Raw genomic sequence first — 22,500 nt, 5'->3', positions numbered from 1 at the left:
AAAAAGGAAATTTAACAATTTCGCATGTGACCTAAGCCAATATTAATCTCGCACGTGGAAGTACCAATATATGTTGATTTTGGCACGTCCTTGTTACGGGGTAGGTTTATAAGTGCTAGGTTAACAAACGCAGCCCAGTTCAGCTCGTGAGCTTTGAGGAGTTAGTACAACATGAAGGCTGTTGTTTTCTTCTGGATTTTTATTGCGGCTTTCCCTCTTGTCCAAGGCGAGGTGGGTTCTTTGAAATGCCTCAGTTACACTGTTTTGTTTCTCCATCAAGCTGCATTTTCTCAGAGTTCAATTGTCACCTTCCAAACTCGGTCTTTCATCGAAATGCAATTGTTAGGACTACGTAGTGTAAAAAAAAGTTCCCCCTTTTTTGTTTCTATTCGGACCAAGGCTTATGGCCCACGCAACTGATATTTCTTTCAAAATTTTAGTCTCAAACTTTTGCATTGGTATTAACAGGATTCAATATATAGAAATATATATCTTTTGTATGGATTAATAATTTTGGAAAAACAGTTATCGGACAATAAACACTAAGTAAAGAGTTATGGGTAAACTTTTGCTCGAGGCGTTTCGAAGTGATATGCGGATAAGTTTTGTTTAAGGAACTGAAAGAGTGATGTTCGTTTCGTTATTTTATATTGTAGTCTTCTAATGAGATCCATCTGGGGAATAACTGCTTCATTGCCCGCTCCTGTCTCGACTATCTGCAAAATGGCATGTTCGAAAACGGCCTCTACTGGCTTTTTGACGATGAAGGAAAGCGATCCGTCGTTTATTGTGACCTTTCCTCTGAGCCGGGTGCAGCATGGACCCTAGTCGTGTCTTGGAACAGGGCATCAAGGAGCTTGCCTCATTTTCGAAGCAAAACATTCCTCCAAGATGCACCTATCAACCAGAATACGCCAAATTGGAACGCGTACCGCCAGTCCCTGGACCGAATGAAAAGTCTTCGTAGCCGTTCCACACACTGGCGCGTAACCTGCAGTTTCAACCAACCCCGCTTCCAAAACCTGCAGAAACCAATTGATTATAGAGATTACTTCAGGGGCAAGTTCAGCGACCTGGATTTCACGAAATTTCTTGGTTATGGCCACTGCTTTCCGGTGGAGTATGTGAACATCCGTGGACACGCGGCTGGCAATGGCACCACGGTTCAATTCTGGCAGCTTCAGAGTAGGTACTTCCCTCACGTGGACAGCAGTTTCTCTGGTTGTGAGTTCAAACCTAACTCTGAGGCTGTGCCCAGTGAAGATAATTTTGGTTACTATTACGCTATCAACAGCAACTTCCGTTGCACCGCAGGAGATGATGCGACGACCCAGTGGTGGTTTGGTGGATACTTGGCTTGATTGGAGCGTGGCTCAAATCAAGGAAGACAATTCAAAATGACCAGGAAACGTTTCGTCTATAACTATTTCATTTAAACAGCCTCTTTCATCTTTCAATGATGTAAATGAAAAATAGAATTATAGTTATATCACTGCTTGACTCTTACGCCCTGCAGGTTATGACAATGAAGGAAACGATCACCAAATATAAAACGCCTCGATGTCTTAATGAATTCTCCTGATACATGTACACCACATATACCATAAGAAGTACATGCTTTTTTAGAACATGGTGTAGAATATATATGTTGATAGTGGAGTTTCAAGGGTAAAAAGGGGCGCTATTTTAAATTTGTCTCGACATATTGAAGACGACAACAGTACTCAGTAAAAAGCATGCACATCCATTACTTTTCGCGGATGGCTAAAAACGATTTTATCGATTTAGCGTGACATTCTCTGTACACCCATTCCCCTCAAAGTTGGTAATTTTAGGCATTTTAGGCTCATCGACCCAGGCCACTATCAGAAATTACCTTTTGTTTTGAGAAGTTATCAAAGTTGCTAAAATTGTGCATCTATATAAAAAAACTCATTTTTTTTCCCAATGAGGAATTCCCTGTAAACTGAGAAATAACGCATGTTTTTTAAAGTGGCTAGACAAAGTGTAATTCACATGCAAGATTTGAAGCAAATCTATTTTGTGACCATTTTGAGTTATATTAGGGAATCAGCTCCTTAAAGCAACTGAGAACCAGTGTACCTGAAAGTTTAAGGTATTAAAGGCACGTGATAACGAAGTTCAGTCAGTCATTTGACATTGCCAGGCCAGAACAATAAAAGTGTTAAAAAATTTACCAGTCAAGATAGTTAAAAATTTTATCTAGTAAGATTTTGTTGAAAGATCTCTAAGGTAACGTTAAGTTTCTTTGACTAATTTTGGAACAAAAAAGTTCTTTTGGTAGAGAGGCAATGGCGCGGGTGGTTAATAACGTTCAAAGTTTGGGAACTGGGGCCAGATTCACGAGGCTCTCCTAAATCAAGATGCATCCCTAAGTAATTTTGGTCATCCCCCAGTAGCCTATATTGTGACTTTCACGGTACTCTCTTTGTTATGAAGCAACACTTAGGATTTAGGATACATCTTACCTTAGGAGGACTTTGTAATTCTGGGGCTTGATTCACGAAACCCTCGTGAGTTAGCATGTGCCCTAAGTACTGTTTCTTGACAATAGCCTATTGCATTGCTAATATTTGCTGTGGTGTGAAGAAACATTTCTTAAGATACATCTTAACTTAGGAGGGCTACGTAAATCTAGTCCCTGGCCCCGACACATTTTATTTCCACAAAAAATCCTTTTAGTGCACGTGCCGCTGTAACAATAGGAAAATGTACATGTAAAAGTCATTTCTTCAGATGTGGACTTAACTGGTTGAGCCTAGCTATCCTGCCTTTGGACTTCTTTCTCCTGACAACAACTTCCTAGACCGGACAAACAAAATATAACCCTTGTTCGGAGAAAGCGAATAACGACTGAAACTTGACCAAGATTCAGCCTTCTTATCTAACACCGGTTTCGGTTCTTGAGCCTAAAATTTGCGGGAATATCAAAAAGAATTCTTACTTTAACCGCTTGTAATTTAACAGAAAAATCTGTGTAGGTATTTCATAGATTTCTCATAGTATACAAAATACGAACTTTTTCATTCATCTGCGCTTTATTTTAACTGTTTTCAAACATAAATATCTTAAAATCGGAGACACCCATGAAGCTCAATATACATTTTTATAATGTTTTTGCTATGGGCAAAGACCTTTTAAAGAAAAGAAAAAGTGCCAAGTTTTATTTTGCCAGAGATATTGGTGAAAAATGCGGCAATAAACAAAATCACCCCGTAAAAATTGATACATTATTTACTTGAAAAAGCTGTCACAGATTTTTTTCTAATTTCATCTACAAGTTGTCTAGATTGAGTAGTTTAAATCCCCAAAGTTTCGTCATTAAAGTGTCTGAATAGATTTCGAGATAATCGACATTGTTTAAAATGAGAGGCTATGCGTTTCCGTTGCTATGGTAATAGCGGTTGCTTCGAAACCGATGAGAAAATTAACTTTGATCATATGTTAAAATGATGATGTAGTATGAAGGAGATCAAAGTTTATCTTGTATGCGAGATTGTAATTTTAAAACTTCCACCCTCAGTCCAGAAAAACTGCTGCGAGCCTCCTTAAGTGTTTCACCTTTAGTAGAGCAGTGTTGACAATATCAGCAAGGATGACTGGGGCAAAATAAGAACGTTGAGTAAATAAACTCAATTTAACTCATAAGTCGCTATATAATGATGCGTTTCCTGAATATCTTAAACTAAATCTACACAAGGTCACTGCTTACAGCGCCTGTCCTTTCTATTCCGAGACAATCAGGAACTTTCCAGCACTCGGCAGCAGCTATTTTTAATAAGCTCCCTGTAGCTATTAGAAACATAACTGAGTATAATTCCTTTTGTCGTAGTGTGAAGACACATCTTTCATGTAAGGAACCTTAAGCAGTAAATACAATTGTACATATGTATGTATTCTTTATTTTTATTTTGTTTTATTTGGAGTTGATTTATAGTGTAGATATTGTAGATGAAGAACCTCATTTTGTTGGATACTCTACAATAAACCATTGTTATTATTAAACAACCTCCGTTGTTGGCTGCTTTGTGTCTTTTCAAGCCCCCTGTGGTCTTAGATTTCTTCCCACAGCTTTCGCAAATAATGTCTTCTGATCCGGAATCTGTACAACGGTAAGGCATATATTAAGACTAGTTCGCAGCGCTGAGAGACGCATTAGGCTTGTCCAGTATAACGAGGCGTATTTAATAATATAATGTTAAACCCTATACTTATGGAGAAAGCATAGTTAGGAAAGCTTACAACCGAACTGATCTATCAATATACAGTGAATATAAACAAAAGCGTCCTTTGACGCTTTATTTTTAGCCTTGATCAAAGCACTGTCTGATAAGAATCAATCGACCGTGGTGTTGACAACTTTTAACGGAAATTTGTATTTAGTACGACTGTATATCAAGCTGCCAATCAACATCAACTTATTTTCGGTAATCCTGAACGGTCTGTCTTTAGTAATTTTTACAAATAACGTAATAATTTCTACCTTTAAAAATATAGAGAGTCGATCCTGATGTTTACAATGCACGTACTGGTTTCTAAGGCACAATGTAAGTTCACTGAAGCTTAAAAACGACTCCTGTTGAAATGCTTTACATTCACCTTACCCACAGCAGACACAAATCGTTCCTGTAGCTTTTCATAACTCTCTAAAATTTCCAGTATCGCTTCAATACTGTCTCTAAAAATGAAAAGAGCGCGCTCATCATCCACCTTTTTCTTTTGAGACTGTGCGTGACCAGAGTAAGCGTGATTGGCTATTAAAATGCCATCCGAATCCTCGCTATTGTTTCGCTTCTGAAGTTTGCCTAGCTTCACAACCAGTTTCCCTCTACAAACTAAGATCTGGGCGCTTTATTCCAGTGGTCTGGTGGCTTGCAAGCATTCTATAGAATAAGATAATCGATAAGCGATTTCAAAAGCATTGGAGAAATAGAAAACGAGTTGCTAATAACATAAATTTTCCTTGGTCCTTTGGACCTATCCGAAATATCATGAGCCTCACCGAAATCGAGCCTAAACGAGAGCGTCTTCATCTTCTTCGTACAGGTGGTGCCAAAGTTTCTCCGCAGGGCATTGATAATAGGTGAGTCACTTATTCGAAAATATTACCTTCGGCATGATTCAATTTTGAAGTGCATAATGGTAACGGTAATGCTGAGGACATTTGCTGATACAAACTATCACATCAGTTAAATGATCCTTGTAAATCGTCAAAGTGTCTCTTTAAGCTTTAATTCATCTGTTTGTTTATTACTCATTAAATTTTTCGTTTTATTTGACGCTTAATTGAATGCCGAGGTATTATTGATTGCCGTGTGGATAGTTGTGTGCAGAGTTTTTATTTAGTGTGATCTGCATTGTAGATAATGTGATTGAGAATTTCCCTTTGTGATGATAACATTAAGTTTGAACTAAAGAGAGTGGAGTAACAGCTTTTCAGAGCGTTTTATGGTGATGATTATTATTACATACTTAACACATCTTTTGACCATGGCATCAGTCACGTTTGTATAGGTATCTTACTTATACGAGCCGAAGTCTTGAAGACAGTAACATGGCAGAATAGGTTATTTATTTACTAACAACGAGGTAGGCATATTTCGTCCATCCCTTACGAGTGCATGACGGGATTTTTAGTAATAAATAATTGTTTACAATTTTATGTCAATATTCAATATTTTATTTCGGTTTGAATTGCGTTTTAATATTAGTGATGGTGACAACATTAATAGCCATGCAAAGAAATTGCCAAAATATGCTGTTCAATTGTCGATACCTGACACGGGAAGTTGATTAAACAGCGACGAGAGAAAAAAGAAACAATTTGCATACCTATGCAAAGAGCTTCTGAATTGTGACTTCAATAACCTGATTAGTTCGAGGAACTATGATGACTTAACCTTGGCAGAAGGAGAGGTATTTTTTTCTCAGTTGTTGATGGGTCGTTAGTGGCAAACATTTTCTATAAAAGCAGTCAAAGTGATTAACTTTCCTACGCCTTCACAACTGCAACGCCATTTAATTTTCTTTAGCAAATGTCATGCAAGGAAAGTCTTTAAACCGTACATTAATTTTTGACCATTGTTATCTTGGAAATTGATGAATGGCTATACAGCAAATCTAGGAAAGTTTGTTTGCTTCTTTAAACTTGCTATGAAATATCCCATGACCCTTCCAGTTACTCGCTTCGGCTGTCATGGAGGGAGACACAAGGAAAGTGAAATTATGTTGATTTGTCTTGTACGCGTCCGCAATCTGACCAAGCTATTCCGATAACGCAAGATGAACTCGTAATGCCAATCCGCCCTGCAAGCAGAAACTCTCTTAATACTTCACCCACCTTTACAAAGTAAATGACGTACTTATTTCTATTTTAAAAATCATGATAGCATGAATCGATCCTGATGTTTACAATGTACGTGCTGGTTTCTAGGCACAATGTACGTTCACTCAAGGATAAAATGACTCCTGTTTAAACAAAAGCAAACTGTCTGAAGATGAAAAGATCGCGCTCATCGTCCACCTTTTTGTTTTGAAGCTGTGTGTGATCAGACAGACCTGATTGGCTATTGTCAACATCAGAATCCTGGCTATTGTTTACTCTCTGAAGTTTGCCGGGAATCACAACCAGTTTCCCTCAACAAACTATGATCTTGGCCGTTAATTCCAGTGGTTCTAGTGTTCTTGCAAACATTCTATAGAATAATAGACCAAGAGGCGATTTAAAACATTGGAAAGATAAAAAACGAGAAACGGGTTATAATAATAATAATAATAATAATGATGATGATGATGATGATGATGATGATGATGATGATGATGATGATGATGATGATGATGATGATGATGATGATAATAATAATAATAATTTTCAGTTTAATTATTCTTTTTGTAGCTTTTAAACAGCTAAATTACAAGAGTGGTCAGGGTACTAATCATATAATAATATACATTTTGAGAATGATGTATTATTCAGTAATGACACAGGCAAACTCGGAAAAAAGAAATTCCGAGTGCTTCTATCAGGAGTCGAACCTAAGACCTTCCGATTACTAGTTCGGATGCTCTACCACTGAGCTACCAGAGACTCGTGGGAGCTAAGGCCATTAAACTAGGTTCATGGGACATGGTCCTTTGCTCTTATCTTAAATATCACGAGCCAGGCCGAATTGAAATCAAGCAAAAACAGGAGCATCTTCCTCCACTTCGTACAGGTGGCGCCGAAGTTTCTTCGCGTGTTATTAATAATAGGTGAGTTACTTTTTCCTTATTCTGATCCATTCCTTTCGTCATGATTCAATTTTGAAGTGCATAATTATGGTAACGGTAATGCTGAGGACATTTGCTGATACAAACTATCACATGAAAATTGCCCTTGCACTTGTGTCTCTTTAGGCTGTTTGTTTGCTTATTTGTCGTTGGAGTTTTTCGTTTTACTTGTCGATTAATTTAATGTAGAGATATTGATTGCTCTAGTGGATAGTTTTGTGAGAAGTTTCTACTTAGTTTGATGTACATTGTAGGTTATGTGATTGAGAGTTTTCCTTTATGACGACAACAGTAAGTTTGAACTAAGGAGAGTGAGGTAACAGCTTTTCAAAGGGGATTATGGTACTGATAATTACACGCTAACACGGCTTGCCCTGACAATGACAACAGCCACATTTTTATAGTTATTTCCCTAATACGAATCGAAGTCTTAAAACAGAAACACGGTATTATAGGTTTTTATTTTGTTCACTTATAACCAGCCAGGCTTTAATTTCGTCCCTCTCTTATTGGGTAAATCACTGCTTTTTTTTTATTTCAATTAATTCGGATGTATTTTGGTTTGAAGTGCGTTATTTTGCTGGTGATGGTGACGACATTAATAGCCATGCCAACATTGCCAAAGTACGCTGTTTCAGTTGTCGATAACTGACAGGGAAGTTGATTAAACAGGGACACGGAAAAAATGAAACAATTCGCATACCTATCAAGGTATTTTGAATTACGACTTCAATAAACTGGCTAGCTCGAGAAATAAATATTTTTGTAACTTAACATTGGCAGAAGGACAACTATTTTTTCAGTTATTGATGGGTGCTACCGTCCGCAAGTGGTACACATTTTTTGTAAAAGCAGCCAAAGTGATTAAATTTCGTACGCCTTGACAACTGCAATCCATTGAATATTCTTTAACAAATTGAAATGTCTTTAAACAGTGCATTATTTATCTCTAGCGTTATCTTGGAAACATGAATGACTACTAAACAAATCTAGAAACTTTCTTTGGTTCTTTAAGCTCGCTATGAAATCTCTCCATGTCTTTCCAGTTACTCGGCGAGGTTGTTGAACGCAGACAAAATGTAAGCAAATTAAAATTGATTTGTCTTGCGTGCGTGCGGAATACCAAGCTATAACAATCATGCAAAGCGGAACTCGTAATTCTAAGTCGCCCTGCGAGCAGAAACTCTCTCAACATTTCAGGCTCTAGCTTCTTCGTGCAAGTGGAACATTAAAGGTCTCTAGCCTTCAGAGCCTTTGTTCCCTTGTGTAGCTCACTAGATCTTGTAAAAGAGTAACATCCCAGGATTAATGATTAGTGAGTGACTTTAACTCATTCTTAGCCATATTCCACTCCTCATGACATGATTCAATCATGTTTGAAATGAAGAAAACAATGTTGGGGACATTGTTGTTAATCACGACTGTGAACTGAACAATTCAATAGTTTTCTTTTGTTTACTCTTGACAATTTCTGACAATAGACCATTTTACAGTTGTTGCTGTGTTACCTTGCTTATGGCTGGAAGCGAGGCTGCCGGTGACCTTGTTTTGATACAAATCTCTTTACTTTTCTTATGCAAATGCAGGCTAGTTTGCATCACAACAACACAATTTACATGATAAAAACAGTGAGGTCTGTATCAATACAAGGTCACCTGCAGCCTCGCTGCCATTAATAGGCCCGGTCACTGAGTAAGCAACTGCAAAATGAGCCTATTGTTCGATTTTGCCCCGCTCTGTTTTGAGTCTAGAAAGTTCAATACTTCACTGAGCGTATGAATCCGCTTAAAAAGGAATGATTTTTTTCCGTTAAAAAACACTCAAGACTCTTGTTCGTTGTTGTGCAACTTTTGTGTAACTTTTCAGGCAGTCAGACGACGATTCCTTTGCAGAAATTATCTTTGGCTTGTGATGACTAGGGTGGAAATGCGGGTTGCAAATTGAAAAAAAGGGGTCAATTTTTCGACTTCTTTCTGTGTATTTTGAAGAAATTGCTACAAAATGGTTATGGTTTGTTCTTTCTCTGGGAAATCACTTGGTCTTTTCCTCCTGGTGCTCTGGAGCAATTTCACGTGAGAAAAAAAAATGTTCTTTGCAGAACTATAAACATTATCGAACTATAGTAGGAGTTATGAAATTCGAAACTTTCTCGGTGTTGTGATAGCGCAACGCATAGACAGAAATAAAATGATGTGATCAGGTCCAGTCAAACCATTTTGTAGCTCAAGCGCATAGCGCACTGTTAACAATTATAATTACGTGTACGTGAGACAATAAGAGACTACAGAAAAGTACTCCTGATCATACAAGCAACCTAATGGGTATCTTTTCTAAAATGAAATCGACTCCTGTTTGCAACTGATCATGATGTTCTTAAAGGCCCGTTTAAACAGTTTTAACATTTGCTTCAACATGTGTTCAATACAATTGTTGAACCAAGTGTCGGGGAGGTTTGAAGTAATATGTCAAAAACGAGGGCGAGTGCTTTATCACGGGTTCCAAATACCGAGAAACAGATGAAAGCACGAGGCCGCAGGCCGAGTGCTTTCATCTGTTTCGAGGTATTTGGAACCCGTGATAAAGCACGAAGCCCGAGTTTTTGACATGTCTTCTCAAATGAAACAATAAGAAATTAATCTCATTAAAATGCAAATGCTTGATCTCAGATGAAAAACATGTTTCATCTCAGATGAAAACCTGGTGGTGTTTCATCTGGTGTTTCATTGGGGTATCAAGATTCATCCACCTGACCGAAATGGAGGTCATTTATTGGCTTTTGACTGCATGAATTATTAATGAGTTTGAGAACAGGTCTTCCAACATTGTTGAAAGCGTAAAAAATGTTGAAAGCTTGCTGAAAGTGTATTGAATCAATTTTAAACTGGCTTAAACTTTCATTAAACATTGATTTAACATTTTCTTTGTTCTTGAAAATGTTGAATGGCGTTGAAGCCGTTTGAACACTCCGTTCATCTAACATTTGCCCAACATCCGTTCAACTTTTGTTGAACGGATGTTGGGCAAATGTTGAAACCGTTTAAATTGGCCTTAACACGAAGCCATCTATATACCTGACTCTAGATAGATAATTCCGGCAAGGGCCAACCGTTACACATGCAGAATCTGCCTTAAATATTGTGTCAAGCAATCACACTCTTCGTTAGACAATACATATGTTTAGTCACATAACTATGTTGGGTGAACCTGGTGGTTGAGCTGGGGGTGTTGAGTTGAATACTTTGAACACGAGTATATCGAGTGAAAATTCCATAGGAGTTCTTTGGATGTTGCTGCTGCTGTTGTTATCTTTTGCTAATAACCTTTATTTTCTTACACTTTGTGTAGTGACATGATGGCAAATGACCAAGTGGCAGTGTCCATTGAGCCAGCAACAGAATTAACAGAAGATGATCAAGACACTGGTATGGGAAAACAGGGTCTAATACCTAATGAAAAAGAATAGAGAAGGGGGAGGGGGGGGAGGAAGGAAAATAAACGAATTAATGAATGCAAAAGTCAACGGCGCAGTAACTAATTGTGAATGTAGACTGATGCGTTTGTTGTTGGGTCTCCTCCTTCTGCTGTTTTGGTTGGTTTTTCCCTCTTCTCAATTTTATCAGGGGAGTGTCTCCAGTTACTGCTATGCAATAAATATATTGACACCAAATATATTGAAACCAAAGTAATTGCTCTAGTCAATCACCACAGACGCAAAGAGGGCAGAGAATCAATGAGAATTCTAAGCAAATACAGGTAACAGGCGTATTAGGCGTGGGAAAACGGCTCGAATCGGTTTCGGTTTGATTTTCGCGTCTCATTGGCTGAGAAACTGTTGTCGTTTTATAACCAATCACAGGGTGTAGTAAAGAAAACAAAAGCAAAATAAACGCCAAATTACTTTCGACACCCAGTTGAACAGCACTCTGCACACTTCGATGATCTTTTTCTTGAATAATAATCAGAACTGACTGATTGATTGATTGATTGATTGATTGACTGACTGATTGATTGATAAAACGACTGACTTACGGCTGATTTATTGATTTATTTATTTTTTAACTTAAAATTGTAGTTTTAAATCTCCTTTAAATCTTAATTTCAATCAATTTGATAAACCCCACTGTTTTCCCCCTTTTCATTTAACGTTCTAAGATCCTGAACGACTACACATTTTTGATTGGTATTACACCCTCAATACAGAACAAAGAAAAAAAGGTAGAAAATTACACCCTTTAAAAGTTGTTCCTTAGGTCGTCAGGAATCTTAAGAAAGTTGTGGTGATATTTTGTCAACTCACTCGCCTTAAACGTTTTTATTCGTTGTAGTGCATGGATTCCGTCACTATTCTTTTTCTTTTAGCTAGCGTCCCACCACTTATACTTTGACTACCCGCATTGACGGTTTTACAGTTACGAACACTTTAGTTAAATTAAGGGGTGTTCTAACAGTTATACTGTTGCGACGGCAGCCTACCATCACGAAAAAATGAGCACGAGTTGTTCGCCAATGACTTGGCATTCGTTTGATACCATTATACTTGTAGCGGTGTGAAAAATAATCGTGCATACGTTTGGCCACCGTTTTAAGCATTGTTGAACGTGAGCATTCCCACTAAGCTGACTTTGCGGGTATCTGTATCTATGACGATGATACAAGCTTAACATGACGTGATTTTCATGTGAAAGTAGCAAGTGTTTCTATCGAAACAGGGACAATTCTAGCCCCGCTTTGATTTCCACTTAAGGTTGGTTCAATAAGCACACAGCTGTTAAATGGGATACTAAAGGTGAAGTGGCGATGCAATACAATTATACTCTAAGCATCGTGTGATGGTTCTTTGCTGTCTTACACATTTAAACCAGCTGCTTTGAGGACCAAACATTTAACCAAGAATCAAAAGTATTGGCATTCAGCAGCATTGTAAACAAAAAAGCAATGCCATGACAAAATTAAAATGTCTTGAAGACACGAATCTGAATAAAAGATGAAATTTGTACTTTTTTTTTAAAGAAAATGCTCACACGGATTAAAGTAAATGTAAAAATTCCATCCCTTACGCATCAGGAGTTGGATATTTCTAACTTTCGACTTTAAAACCTAAGCTATTTTTATTTACTAGGTCCACATGAAAACGAGAATCCAAGAAAACGTGAAATTAAATTGATAGAGACAGTTGAAAATGAAAAGTATCATAAAGTCGAAGAAGAATTAACAGCAAAGGAACTAATGGAGGCAGGGAACAATCCACTTTTATTGGCCATAAGGGTAAGTTCAATGTAATTAGGCCTGGGATGCTATTATCACTGCAATACTGAATACACGAATAAAAGAACCACGGATGAAAGGGCATATGAAAGTGAACTTTGGAGGTGTAATTCAGTAAAAAAAAAAAAAAAAAAAAGACTTGCAAAGAAACAAGCAGTTGAAAATGTGCCTTGAATTTGATTTAGTCAACCATGATTTCTGCATACCGGTTTGGTGTAAGTGAGCTGGCCCTGAGCTAGAGGCCCTTGGGAATGCAATTTGTGAATTACCTTAGTCTCCCGGCTTTCAAGGACAGTTCACAAGGGAAGGAAGTCGTATCCGGGAGAAACCTAGCTACAGCCTGTATGTGTGGTTTAATTTCTGGCGAGGGCGTTTCTTGGAGCAAAATATAAGTGAAACAGATTTTTCGACTTGTGCCATCACTAGGTTCAACTTGAAATTTTAAGAAGGCCGTTCTTGTATCTCACAGAATAAGTATACTCCATGTTTTCCCAAGAAATCGAATAAATGCCACTTTCTAATTAACAGGGCCATATAAATGATGGTGATTGTTTAATTCCTTTGTAATAAAGTCATCGCCCAGAATGCCTATCGTTCTCGTGAAATTTACTGTAAAATATCTTAGGTTTGTCATATTGCGCATTATTACTGAAATACGCATCAAAGAAACAAATCTCATTGGTTGACATTTAGGCAGGTTGTCCTCCGCAGGGAACAGAGCTTTGCTTATTAACTTAAAGAAAGATTTAGTGAATATTCTTGGGCGACTAAATCAGAATATTTGTACAGACCAGATGTGCGAGTTTCCTGATGTCTAATAGTTTGTGGCGTTAATGCATTTTCTATGATAACATCTATTTCTTTTCCTTTTACTGCTTTTTGTGATTCTGGCACTGGAATTGGTATTCGGGGTAACATTTGGGCTGCGAATTGGACAGAAATTGGGCTGGGAACTGGAATTTAGATTTAGTTCCCTCCCCAAAGTGCCTTCCCCCACCTCCCTCCTCTCTTCAGGACCGTTACAGTTTGCACCACGTAGCAATTACTTTTAAAGTTACTTGACATATAAACCCTTCCTGTCACTCTGGTGTATCGGTTGGTAACGCCCTTGACAAACGAGTTCATGACAGATTTTAACCTTCTTTGCCAGTCGTTTTTGTTTTGGACACAAGCTTATCCTCTGCATTAGTATCCAAGACATCAGCTACCAAAATGATTTATTTACGAAATCACGGGTGCTCGTTAGTCTGTCGTACGTGCTTGGGCACAATGGGAGAAATCCTTGTTATCCATTGAAGTGTACACTTCCATGTGATGCTTTCTTTTTCATGGAAGATTGTAGAGTGAGACGAGTGAGAGGACTTTTCCATGTCCCTAAAGGGCGATTTAGACGGTACGATTTTCTCTTACGACTGTCGCATGCGATTTCTAGAGCGCGCGCTGCTTGCGTCATGTAAAAATCGTACCCAACTCTCGCCACTCAACATTGCCTTTACCTACAATTGTCGTAGGATTTTAAAACATATTTTAAAATCCTACGACATTTTTCGTGTTGTGTGCGTCTGTCGTAAGGATGTTGTAGGTTGATTTACACAACGCGATTCGTGTTGTAGGCATGGCGTAAGCGTGTTGCATGCGACGAATCGTAGGCAAAATCGTACCGTCAAATCGCTCTTAACATCATCAGATTTAATTCACGCTTAAGCATTGAGGTGACCTTTACTGTGACAGACATTCTGTTCTTTATTCGGGATATTAGAGTCTGCAAAGCTGGTTCGTCGAATCGAAGTTTACTTACGTTTCTGTAGAATGCGACGACTAGAAGCGTTGATAAACCCACTGCACTGGACTGACATCCCACGAAAAGGCGTTGGGTTTACCACGTTCTTCTTTTTTATTTTCAGGTCACTGAAGTACTCCATGAGCGGGCAGAAAAGAATGAGCACGATAAAGCGGATTTTAATGATCTTGCCAATCGTGTGGAAGAGTTTACTTTGCGTTTCCTTGACCCTCTGAAATATGATGACGAATTAAGGGAAGGCTTTTCCACAAATCCTCACACAGACGTTATCATGGAGACTGCTATAAAACTTGAACAAAAAAAGGTAAGGAAGTAAGGAAATGTAGACCACTCGAGGTAAAGAACCTACGACCCCCGGATTTTGAGAACCGACGCCACCAAGCAATTGAAAGATAATTTCAGACCTATATATACTCTTATGGTATCTTTTCCCCACCTTTCCGTTCTCGATTTTTTTTTTTCTTCGACCAAGCTGTTCTTTGTTTGAGCCACGGCCGCTTTCCTCAGTGCACCCATTTTGACTTTGGCGACCTTAACGTATATTTTTTTTCAAGTTTGCATTTAAAACTCACCGACACGCATGCATCAATCATGACAGTTTTCATTTATTGACCGCAATTACCTACAGATCGACTTCACTTTCAAAAAAGTGATACAAAAAATACAAAAAAGGGAGGGGAAAAGATAATAAGATAGTCAATTTTCCGTTGGCTAAACCTCTGCTGACGTTACATTTTTTGCATTTATTTTGGGAGGGAAAAGTGAAATTATGTTTTTTATTTTCCTTGCAGTTTTTCGATCATCCTATCATTACTGATCTAATGGCGGAGAGATGGTATGGTGGTCAGCGTTACCTAAAAGCGTCAACACCGTGGTGGCTTTTTCTCAACATATGGTGTCTTTTTGACATCTTCCTGTTTCCTCTAGTCGTGTTTGGATTTATTGCGAAAAGTAATGTAACACAAATCGAATAATTTAAAAATTGCCTTAAAATTAAGCCCTTCTTCAGAGAAAGTGATGGGTGACTACGAATGGTTGTGCTTTTTGTAAGAGTAACGTTTTGTTTATCTTATTATGACCAAATATTATTTCAAGGGAGCCTCCACTCTGACAGCAAATTCACTTTAAATTGTTGGAAATAATGTCTAAATTCTAAATTTTTAGTTTGAAAAGTGAAATTACATTCAAGTGTCCTAAAAGTCATATATGATTATTGCCCATTTTTGCTTTTCAATTTTCCGCGCGCCGCCATTTTGGATTTTATGACGTCATATGGTTGCCGCTATTGTCTTTAAGCAGAAGTTCTTTTTGTTTGAAACAATTGGACAACCATATGACGTCATGAAATCTACCATGGCGCCCTGTAACTTTAAAACTAAAAATAGGCGATAGTCAAATCTGTTTTTTTCCGACAAAGAAATACTATTTCGATGTTTCCCACGAAATTTGAAATTGGATTATATTTTCGGCACTTTAACGTTAATTTATTTCAAGAGTGGACCGGAGGATTCCTTAATATTGGAGTAAGACACTGTTGTACTTGACAGTTAACATTATAAACAAGAAGGTCCATTCTAGGTTGCAATATAACTGACACCACAACCTAACGCTCCTCGTTTCTGTTTCGTACATGTCGCAATACAATGCCGCGAACAGTGGGTCATGTGTAAATATTTCAACGTCCAAATGATATAAATAGAGGATATTACGCGGCGCAGGGAAGATATGAATTCTATTTTTGAGTAGTAAAAACAATATTGTTTTTAACATTCGAAAATAAAATTCATATCTTCAAGCCACCGTGTAATTTTCTTTTTATTAAAATCTATCGCTCGCCATTTTTCACCGACTGTTTGCATAAACAACCTTCTCAAACTCATTAATAATTCATACGGTTATAAGCCAATCGGAGTGCCCCATTTTGGTGAGGTGCATGTATCTTGAAACCCGATGAAAATCTAGATCAAGATTACTCCGGTTAGTTCAAAAACTGATGAAAACACTGATCAAGACACTTGAATATTAATTAGCAACCTCAATTACCATACAATCAATTATTCACTACCGTGCTTCGAAAAGTTATTCACAACGTGAAAATTGAAACTGAAACTATTCCCCTCAAAAATAATACCAAACAAGCAAAAACAACGTGCTTAATTTCCCGTACCTTTTATCGTGAGCATCAAGTGGATTCAACGCCTCGTCGCCATTTTTGTCTCCCAAATGACGCTTTAGACCACACACTATCCCGTACACAGTTCTGGGTGGATACCTTTCCCCAGAATCCTTGGCGACTTTCATTACAAACTTCGTGAGCCAGTCGGTTAAGAGATATGGCATCCATATCCTCTATTTCACAACTAACAGGATTAACATTGTGCAATTCATAATCTTTGAAAAGACCACCGGAATTTAAGATCGGTACTTTCATTTCCCTTTGCTGCTGCCATTCCCCAAATATTTTTAAGGCCCATTTGTTTTTGTACTTTGTAGAAGATGGAGCAGCTTCATCAGCCAGGACTTGTTCCTCAGATACACTTTTCGGCAAACGACTCGGTCTTCCTTTCTCCTTCTCAGCCATAACCATCGAATACAATGAAACACTGCTAACATGCGACAAACGCCTTTCAAAATACAGGCAAAGACTTGCATGAGCTATTTACCATTCCCGCCGGATACATTGTTTTTGGATGCTTTATTGCATTGTATTTTTAGGCGTGATTTAGAAGTCATGTCAAAAACTCGTGCTTCGTGTTTCATCAGGGGCTCCAAACACCTCGAAACAATAAAAGCACTCGGTGCTTTCATCGTGCTTTCATCTGTTTCTCGGTGTTTGGAACCCCTGATGAAACACTCGCACTCGTTTTTGATATATTACATGAAAAAGCTGGAAAAGTCTTCATCAATATCATCGCTAGTGAGGAGATGGAAATTACGCCACTCGGGTCCCTGCCGGCAGTTTCGTACGAGTGGTGTATTTTCCAGTGAAACACTCGTGTCTACTAGACACGAGTGTTTTACTGGAAAATACACCACTCGTACGAAACTGGTAATAATATATCACACACAAGGAAGGGTGTTTCATCCGATTTCCAAACACTGAGAAGTGGGTTGAAAAAACGAAGAGCATCCTCTTAAAAGGACTATTATCTCAAACCATTAAATTTTATGATAATTAAGATCACATTTCAAAACCTCCTACACAGTAATCATTTTTTATTTCTTATCTCGTAAATTATTAATGATTTGAGAAAGTGCTGTTACTCACGGTATTGGACGTTTTAATAGATTAATATAAACTAAAACGACTTATAGGTGGTTTGCATTGCCGCCATGTTGGTGTGCAAAACAAAAGAAAATTTGTTCACGTAATTTGCATAAAAATGGAAGCTAACTCCCAGAGGAGAAAAATCTCATTGTTCCTGTACACCAACATGGCCGTCATGACGTCACATGCAAGCCATCAATACTGACTGACGCTCTACAAGTTAAAAACTTGGAAATGCAAACTGCCATGTAAACAAGACGAATTCAATACGATTAATACACTATAAAATTGATAAAATTTAACACATTTTTTTTTCATGGTTTGTTTCTCTACCTGAACAGTTTTCGTGGATGCTTGGAAATCCGACGATGGTGGTGAGTAAGACCGTAACATTCATCTCTGTTGTTAGTTCTGTATTTTGTTATTGTGCTAATTACATAGCGTATATCAGACATAATGGATGCGAAGAACTAAAAACAGAATCATTACAATAATGACTGTGATTGCATCGACCTCACAAACGCAAAATAGAACTTTGCCAAAATCTAACCATCTTTACATCATCATTAGTCAATAACTCATATATTGTATATTGCATATTGTATATTGTTACCGTCTGAATGTACTATCCTTAGGTATGCATGATCCTATTTTTATCTCATTTCGTATTAGGCACTGGTTGTGGTGATATATTAAACTGTGTAAACTTCAGTCCCTGACTGCAAAGTTGTCTATAAATGATATGGTGAACTCTTGTTGCACTAATATTTTAATGACTAGTACAACCTTTTCCCTTATTTTCAATTTCATTAAATAGATTCTGATGATGAACATGGTACAGTAGGTAAGTATTTGCCCATTCTTTGACCACTCTGTCAGGGTATAAGCATGGACTTAAACTGGTGAAAGTGTAAGACAGGCTGTACACGATCATTATAAACCGGCGGAAGTGATTTCGTAAAAGCTACATGAATATTATGCGTTCTCCTATCATCGAACGCAATAAGTATCTATCTTTCAACATTCTATGTAAACATCTGAAAGGCTGGGAAATCTCCAGCATCATCCCCGCGTCATTAAGTGATAACTTTTAAACCCATCTTCATTACCCAAATGTGAGTTCAAACGAACAAAGATCAGTGGTGCTTACATTTAAGACTGATATCATATCAACAAACATTCTGAAGTTTTTATGGGGCTCAACTTTATGAGCTTCCCTAACCGATCGGGATCTTTAACCGTTCACACACCAATCTCATGCTGTAAACACACATCTACAGGGAGACAAGGGGTAAGTGTTACGTTAAGCTCGGTGATGTTGTAACTAAACCGAATTCGGTTGGTTAGTTTTCAAGAAAAATGTGAGGTTCAAGTTATCTTTGTTTTCAATAAGACAGATTGGTCATTAGTTGCATTACCACTTACCTTAAATATATTTATCAACAGTCGTCAGATATTTCAAGTATTTCCTCGCCCCTTACTTCATCTTTGTTCGGGATATGCTGAGCTACCTGGCCCTCCTGGGACTACACTTCGCAATTTGTCTTGAACCTTCCCAGCTTTCATTCAGTGGTCTAGAGTGGGCCATTTCGGTTTTTCTTTACGGACGGCTCTTGATGGAACTAAAGCAGTTATTTGACTTAGCACGCAGTGAACTTGAAAAGGAAAGAAAACAAAACATGACAAGACGGGCGCTAAGGGAGTATCTCAGGTACTTGTTATATTACGCTACTATCCTTTGTTTTAATTGTGCCTCTCATTTTTTGTGCATAAGTGCTAACCAGACCACCAGACATTGATCAGAGTGGCAAAGTTGTGGCGGGAGAATCAATTACTCCGGCACTAGGGCTATGAATGTAACGGTTTTCATTAACCATCGAAGCAAATACTGATCAATAATTGTTTTTGGATATAGATATAACTACAGATCAGTACGTAAAGAAGACCAGGCAACGATGCTCAAAGCACTCAAGAATTATCTCAAGTACGTAGCCTTAAGTTGTCGTATATTTTCAAACTTCCTTCTTTAAATTTAACATATATATTTAGCTATGCCTAAAAGCGGGACTCCACAATTACTTTTTTAATGGCACTTATATAAGCCTGCTTATAGTAAGAACGTAATAACCTTTACAAATTTGTCATCCTCTCTGGAGTTATATATACTTTTAGAGCAAATGCAGCAAACTACTTACCAACAATAACAAATTACTGTTGCACAGGGGAGCAAGGTATCCCCTTAAACCAGAAAGAAACCATTTCAATAGAACTGACAGTCTAAGCTACATGATTATGTAATGTTTAAACACGAGCAGCAGTTTTTTTATCAAAATTTTGATCCACGAGGCGCAGCCAAGTGGTTTTAGACCCGATAAAACACCTGCCGCGAGGTTTTTGAACGGCTTCAAAAACATCCCTGGAAAAGCTTTTGTGAACGTTGGAAATTAGCATACGAGAAAAACATTAAATGCCGCATACTAACAAGGAGGAGGTTTCATCGGATTTTTAAACCACTGCACGTGATGTTTTATCGACCATTTGATAGGTCAATGGGAATATAAATTCTTAATTAATTTTTGAAGGGTATTTGGGAGTCCCAAAAAATATCGAAACATTATGTACACTGTAGGCAAATATTGAGGACAGGATCCACTATTTATCGAGTTACGATAGTTTTCTTCACGCTGAAAGTGACATTTGCACAGACTTTTATTCACTGGATTCCAACTAATCGACCGCTGCATGATCAATACATTTAGCAGAAACACGAATAAACTCGTTACCAATGCTTTACCTGATCCCGCTGGAATTGTAAACAATGCGTGAATTTTTGGCGTCACGGCAAGCATGAGATATCTCCAGTTCTATAATGCGAGCAGAGACGATCGAAATCGTTCAGTGACATCTTCCTCTGTGTCATCGTTCGTATTTACTACGCTACCAAGATACGTAAACTGAGGTACACCTGCTCAAACACCATCCCATCACATATGATACATGCTCCTGGTATTAGAAGGGATCTTGACTCTTTTCATGTCGTTCGTTTTCGAAGCGTGGAACTGGAGATCCACCTAGAACATAGACGTTGGACTTTCTGTCTCATGTGGCGGACGGCTAAATTCATGAAATTCTGATCATCTGCAAAGTCTAGATCATTTCCCTTTTCATGGAGGGTCCACCGGATCTCCGTTGTCTTGGTGTTATATGTCTGCCGCCGTACCAAATCCAACACTGATAACAAGAACGGTAGAGGGCAGAAAAAAAACGGCCTTGCCTCACGCCACTGATTATATAGAATGATTCACTATATTCTCCTTTGCGTAATTCCTGTACCCACCAGAGAAAAACTTAAACTTCGGATCATACTGACAATAATCTCGTGTGACTCATAATAGCAAGGAATCTTCCAAAGTCCAATCAGTTCGGAATCAGGCCTTTCACAAAACGTGCCATGCTATTTTTTTCAGGCATTCTGACTTCTCCTCGTGTGACTCTTGACCTCATTATCTGGGCATTCAGGAACGTAGGTGGCAAAAGAAGAGCGGCCTGCACACGACCCCTTTAAGCTCTATTGTGTTCCACTATGTAGATTAAAGAGAATTGAAGTGAATAAAACATGCCTCTTCATGTCGCTTTAAGGTCGCTGTATTATTAGCTAAGGTCCATGTCTTCCAACATTTGTTTATGCATATATTATTTTTTGCCAAGCTTAAAGCAGACCAATAGTATGTCTTACGGATGAAACGGATAAACATTGCCGTAACCAGCGTAAGGCTTTCTTTAACAAGACTCGCGTGTACAATAGGCTGGACATCAAGCATTAGGAGGGTGTACGGCAAAAAAGAATCCATATTCGAAAAATCGCAGACACTGGTTTGGAGAACAATCTTGGATTTAAGTTTCCTATGTCATGTCATTGGGTAATTTAGGAAAGAAGCTAGCTTATTACTTACAAATATCAATATACTCAACGATAAAAGTACAAGATTTGTTTAGTTGGGGGCAAAGGTGAACTAGAAGCCGGCAGCTTATGAGGTCCAGGTTTCCGCTAGATCAAATTATGACTATACAGTTTGTACGTGCGGAGAGCCCGGTTAAGGCAAAAAGAATAATTCGACTTTACCACTGGTATTATTGAGATGTTTTATATTTTGTCATAAACACAAAGTTAAATCCTACAGTTATCAAGCTTTTTAACAATATATAGTTTTTGGGGGGGTTAATATCAAAGCGTTCTTGTGAAAGGAGATATGTGAAGATCGTCATTCTACCTTTACAAATCCTTAAGTTCAGGAACATTGCTACAGACCAAGTGAATAGCGAGAAAACAATATTGACTTCATGTTATTTTGTTTTCCTAACAGTGATCGCTGGAACCATTTCGACATCCTTGTTATTTTAATTTTTTTCTGTGTGATATTGCCACTGAGAATATTTACTTTCGCGACATCTGAATCCGTAACGAACAACCGTGTCCTAGTTGTAGTTGGCTATTTATACGGCTTCAACACCATGTTCCTGACCGTCAGAGTTTTTGGACAAATGTTGGAGACAATTGAAGGGATTGGCGCTATTCAGATTGCCTTATTTCACATCATCAAAGATGTAATTGTAGTGGTAGTGCATTTTATTGCAATTACATTGGCTTTTTCAAGCACACTGACTAAAGTGTATGTGGCCCAGTCTTCAATGGTTGAAGAGGACCCTGAAAAAACGTAAGTACTAGTGAAAACGTTTATTGCGTTTAATTAATCCCTCAAACCTTAAGGTGCTGGATTTTTGGACGGTGCCTACTATTGTTACTGCGCATACGTTCTGCGCATCTCGTGATACTCGGGTTTCCTATGGATGGTGGCTACAAATACAAGGTTTAGAA

At 38.1% G+C, this 22,500-nt stretch overlaps 2 protein-coding genes and 1 pseudogene across 2 annotated transcripts in view; 2 read left to right on the top strand and 1 right to left on the bottom strand.

The window, feature by feature from the left end:
- The first annotated feature begins 148 nt into the window (after positions 1–148).
- LOC146454221 (uncharacterized) lies at positions 149–2,825 on the top strand. The gene is made up of 2 exons (XM_085095722.1): positions 149–231; positions 657–2,825. Exons 1-2 carry the CDS (start codon positions 172–174, stop codon positions 1,359–1,361), a joined length of 765 nt encoding a protein of 254 aa, XP_084951848.1. The 5' UTR covers positions 149–171; the 3' UTR covers positions 1,362–2,825.
- Positions 2,826–4,519: 1,694 nt separating this feature from the next.
- The window catches only part of LOC146454219 (short transient receptor potential channel 4-like), a 31,267-nt gene continuing 13,286 nt past the window's right edge, over positions 4,520–22,500 (top strand). The window contains exons 1-10 of the mRNA XM_085095721.1: positions 4,520–5,104; positions 10,636–10,712; positions 12,410–12,555; positions 14,460–14,660; positions 15,148–15,307; positions 17,966–17,998; positions 18,442–18,468; positions 19,071–19,335; positions 19,540–19,608; positions 21,989–22,339. Coding sequence (XP_084951847.1) covers positions 5,013–5,104; positions 10,636–10,712; positions 12,410–12,555; positions 14,460–14,660; positions 15,148–15,307; positions 17,966–17,998; positions 18,442–18,468; positions 19,071–19,335; positions 19,540–19,608; positions 21,989–22,339 — 1,421 coding nt within the window. The 5' untranslated portion in view covers positions 4,520–5,012. The remainder of the gene's footprint in view (positions 5,105–10,635; positions 10,713–12,409; positions 12,556–14,459; positions 14,661–15,147; positions 15,308–17,965; positions 17,999–18,441; positions 18,469–19,070; positions 19,336–19,539; positions 19,609–21,988; positions 22,340–22,500) is intronic.
- Positions 16,475–17,306, bottom strand: LOC146454220 (uncharacterized; annotated as a pseudogene).

Source organism: Pavona decussata, unplaced genomic scaffold (genome assembly GCF_977016875.1).
Source record: "Pavona decussata unplaced genomic scaffold, jaPavDecu1.1 SCAFFOLD_308, whole genome shotgun sequence".
NCBI classification, from domain to species: Eukaryota; Metazoa; Cnidaria; class Anthozoa; order Scleractinia; family Agariciidae; genus Pavona; species Pavona decussata.
Note: the sequence above shows the minus strand (reverse complement) of the source record. Positions and strands in the feature narration are given on the sequence as shown.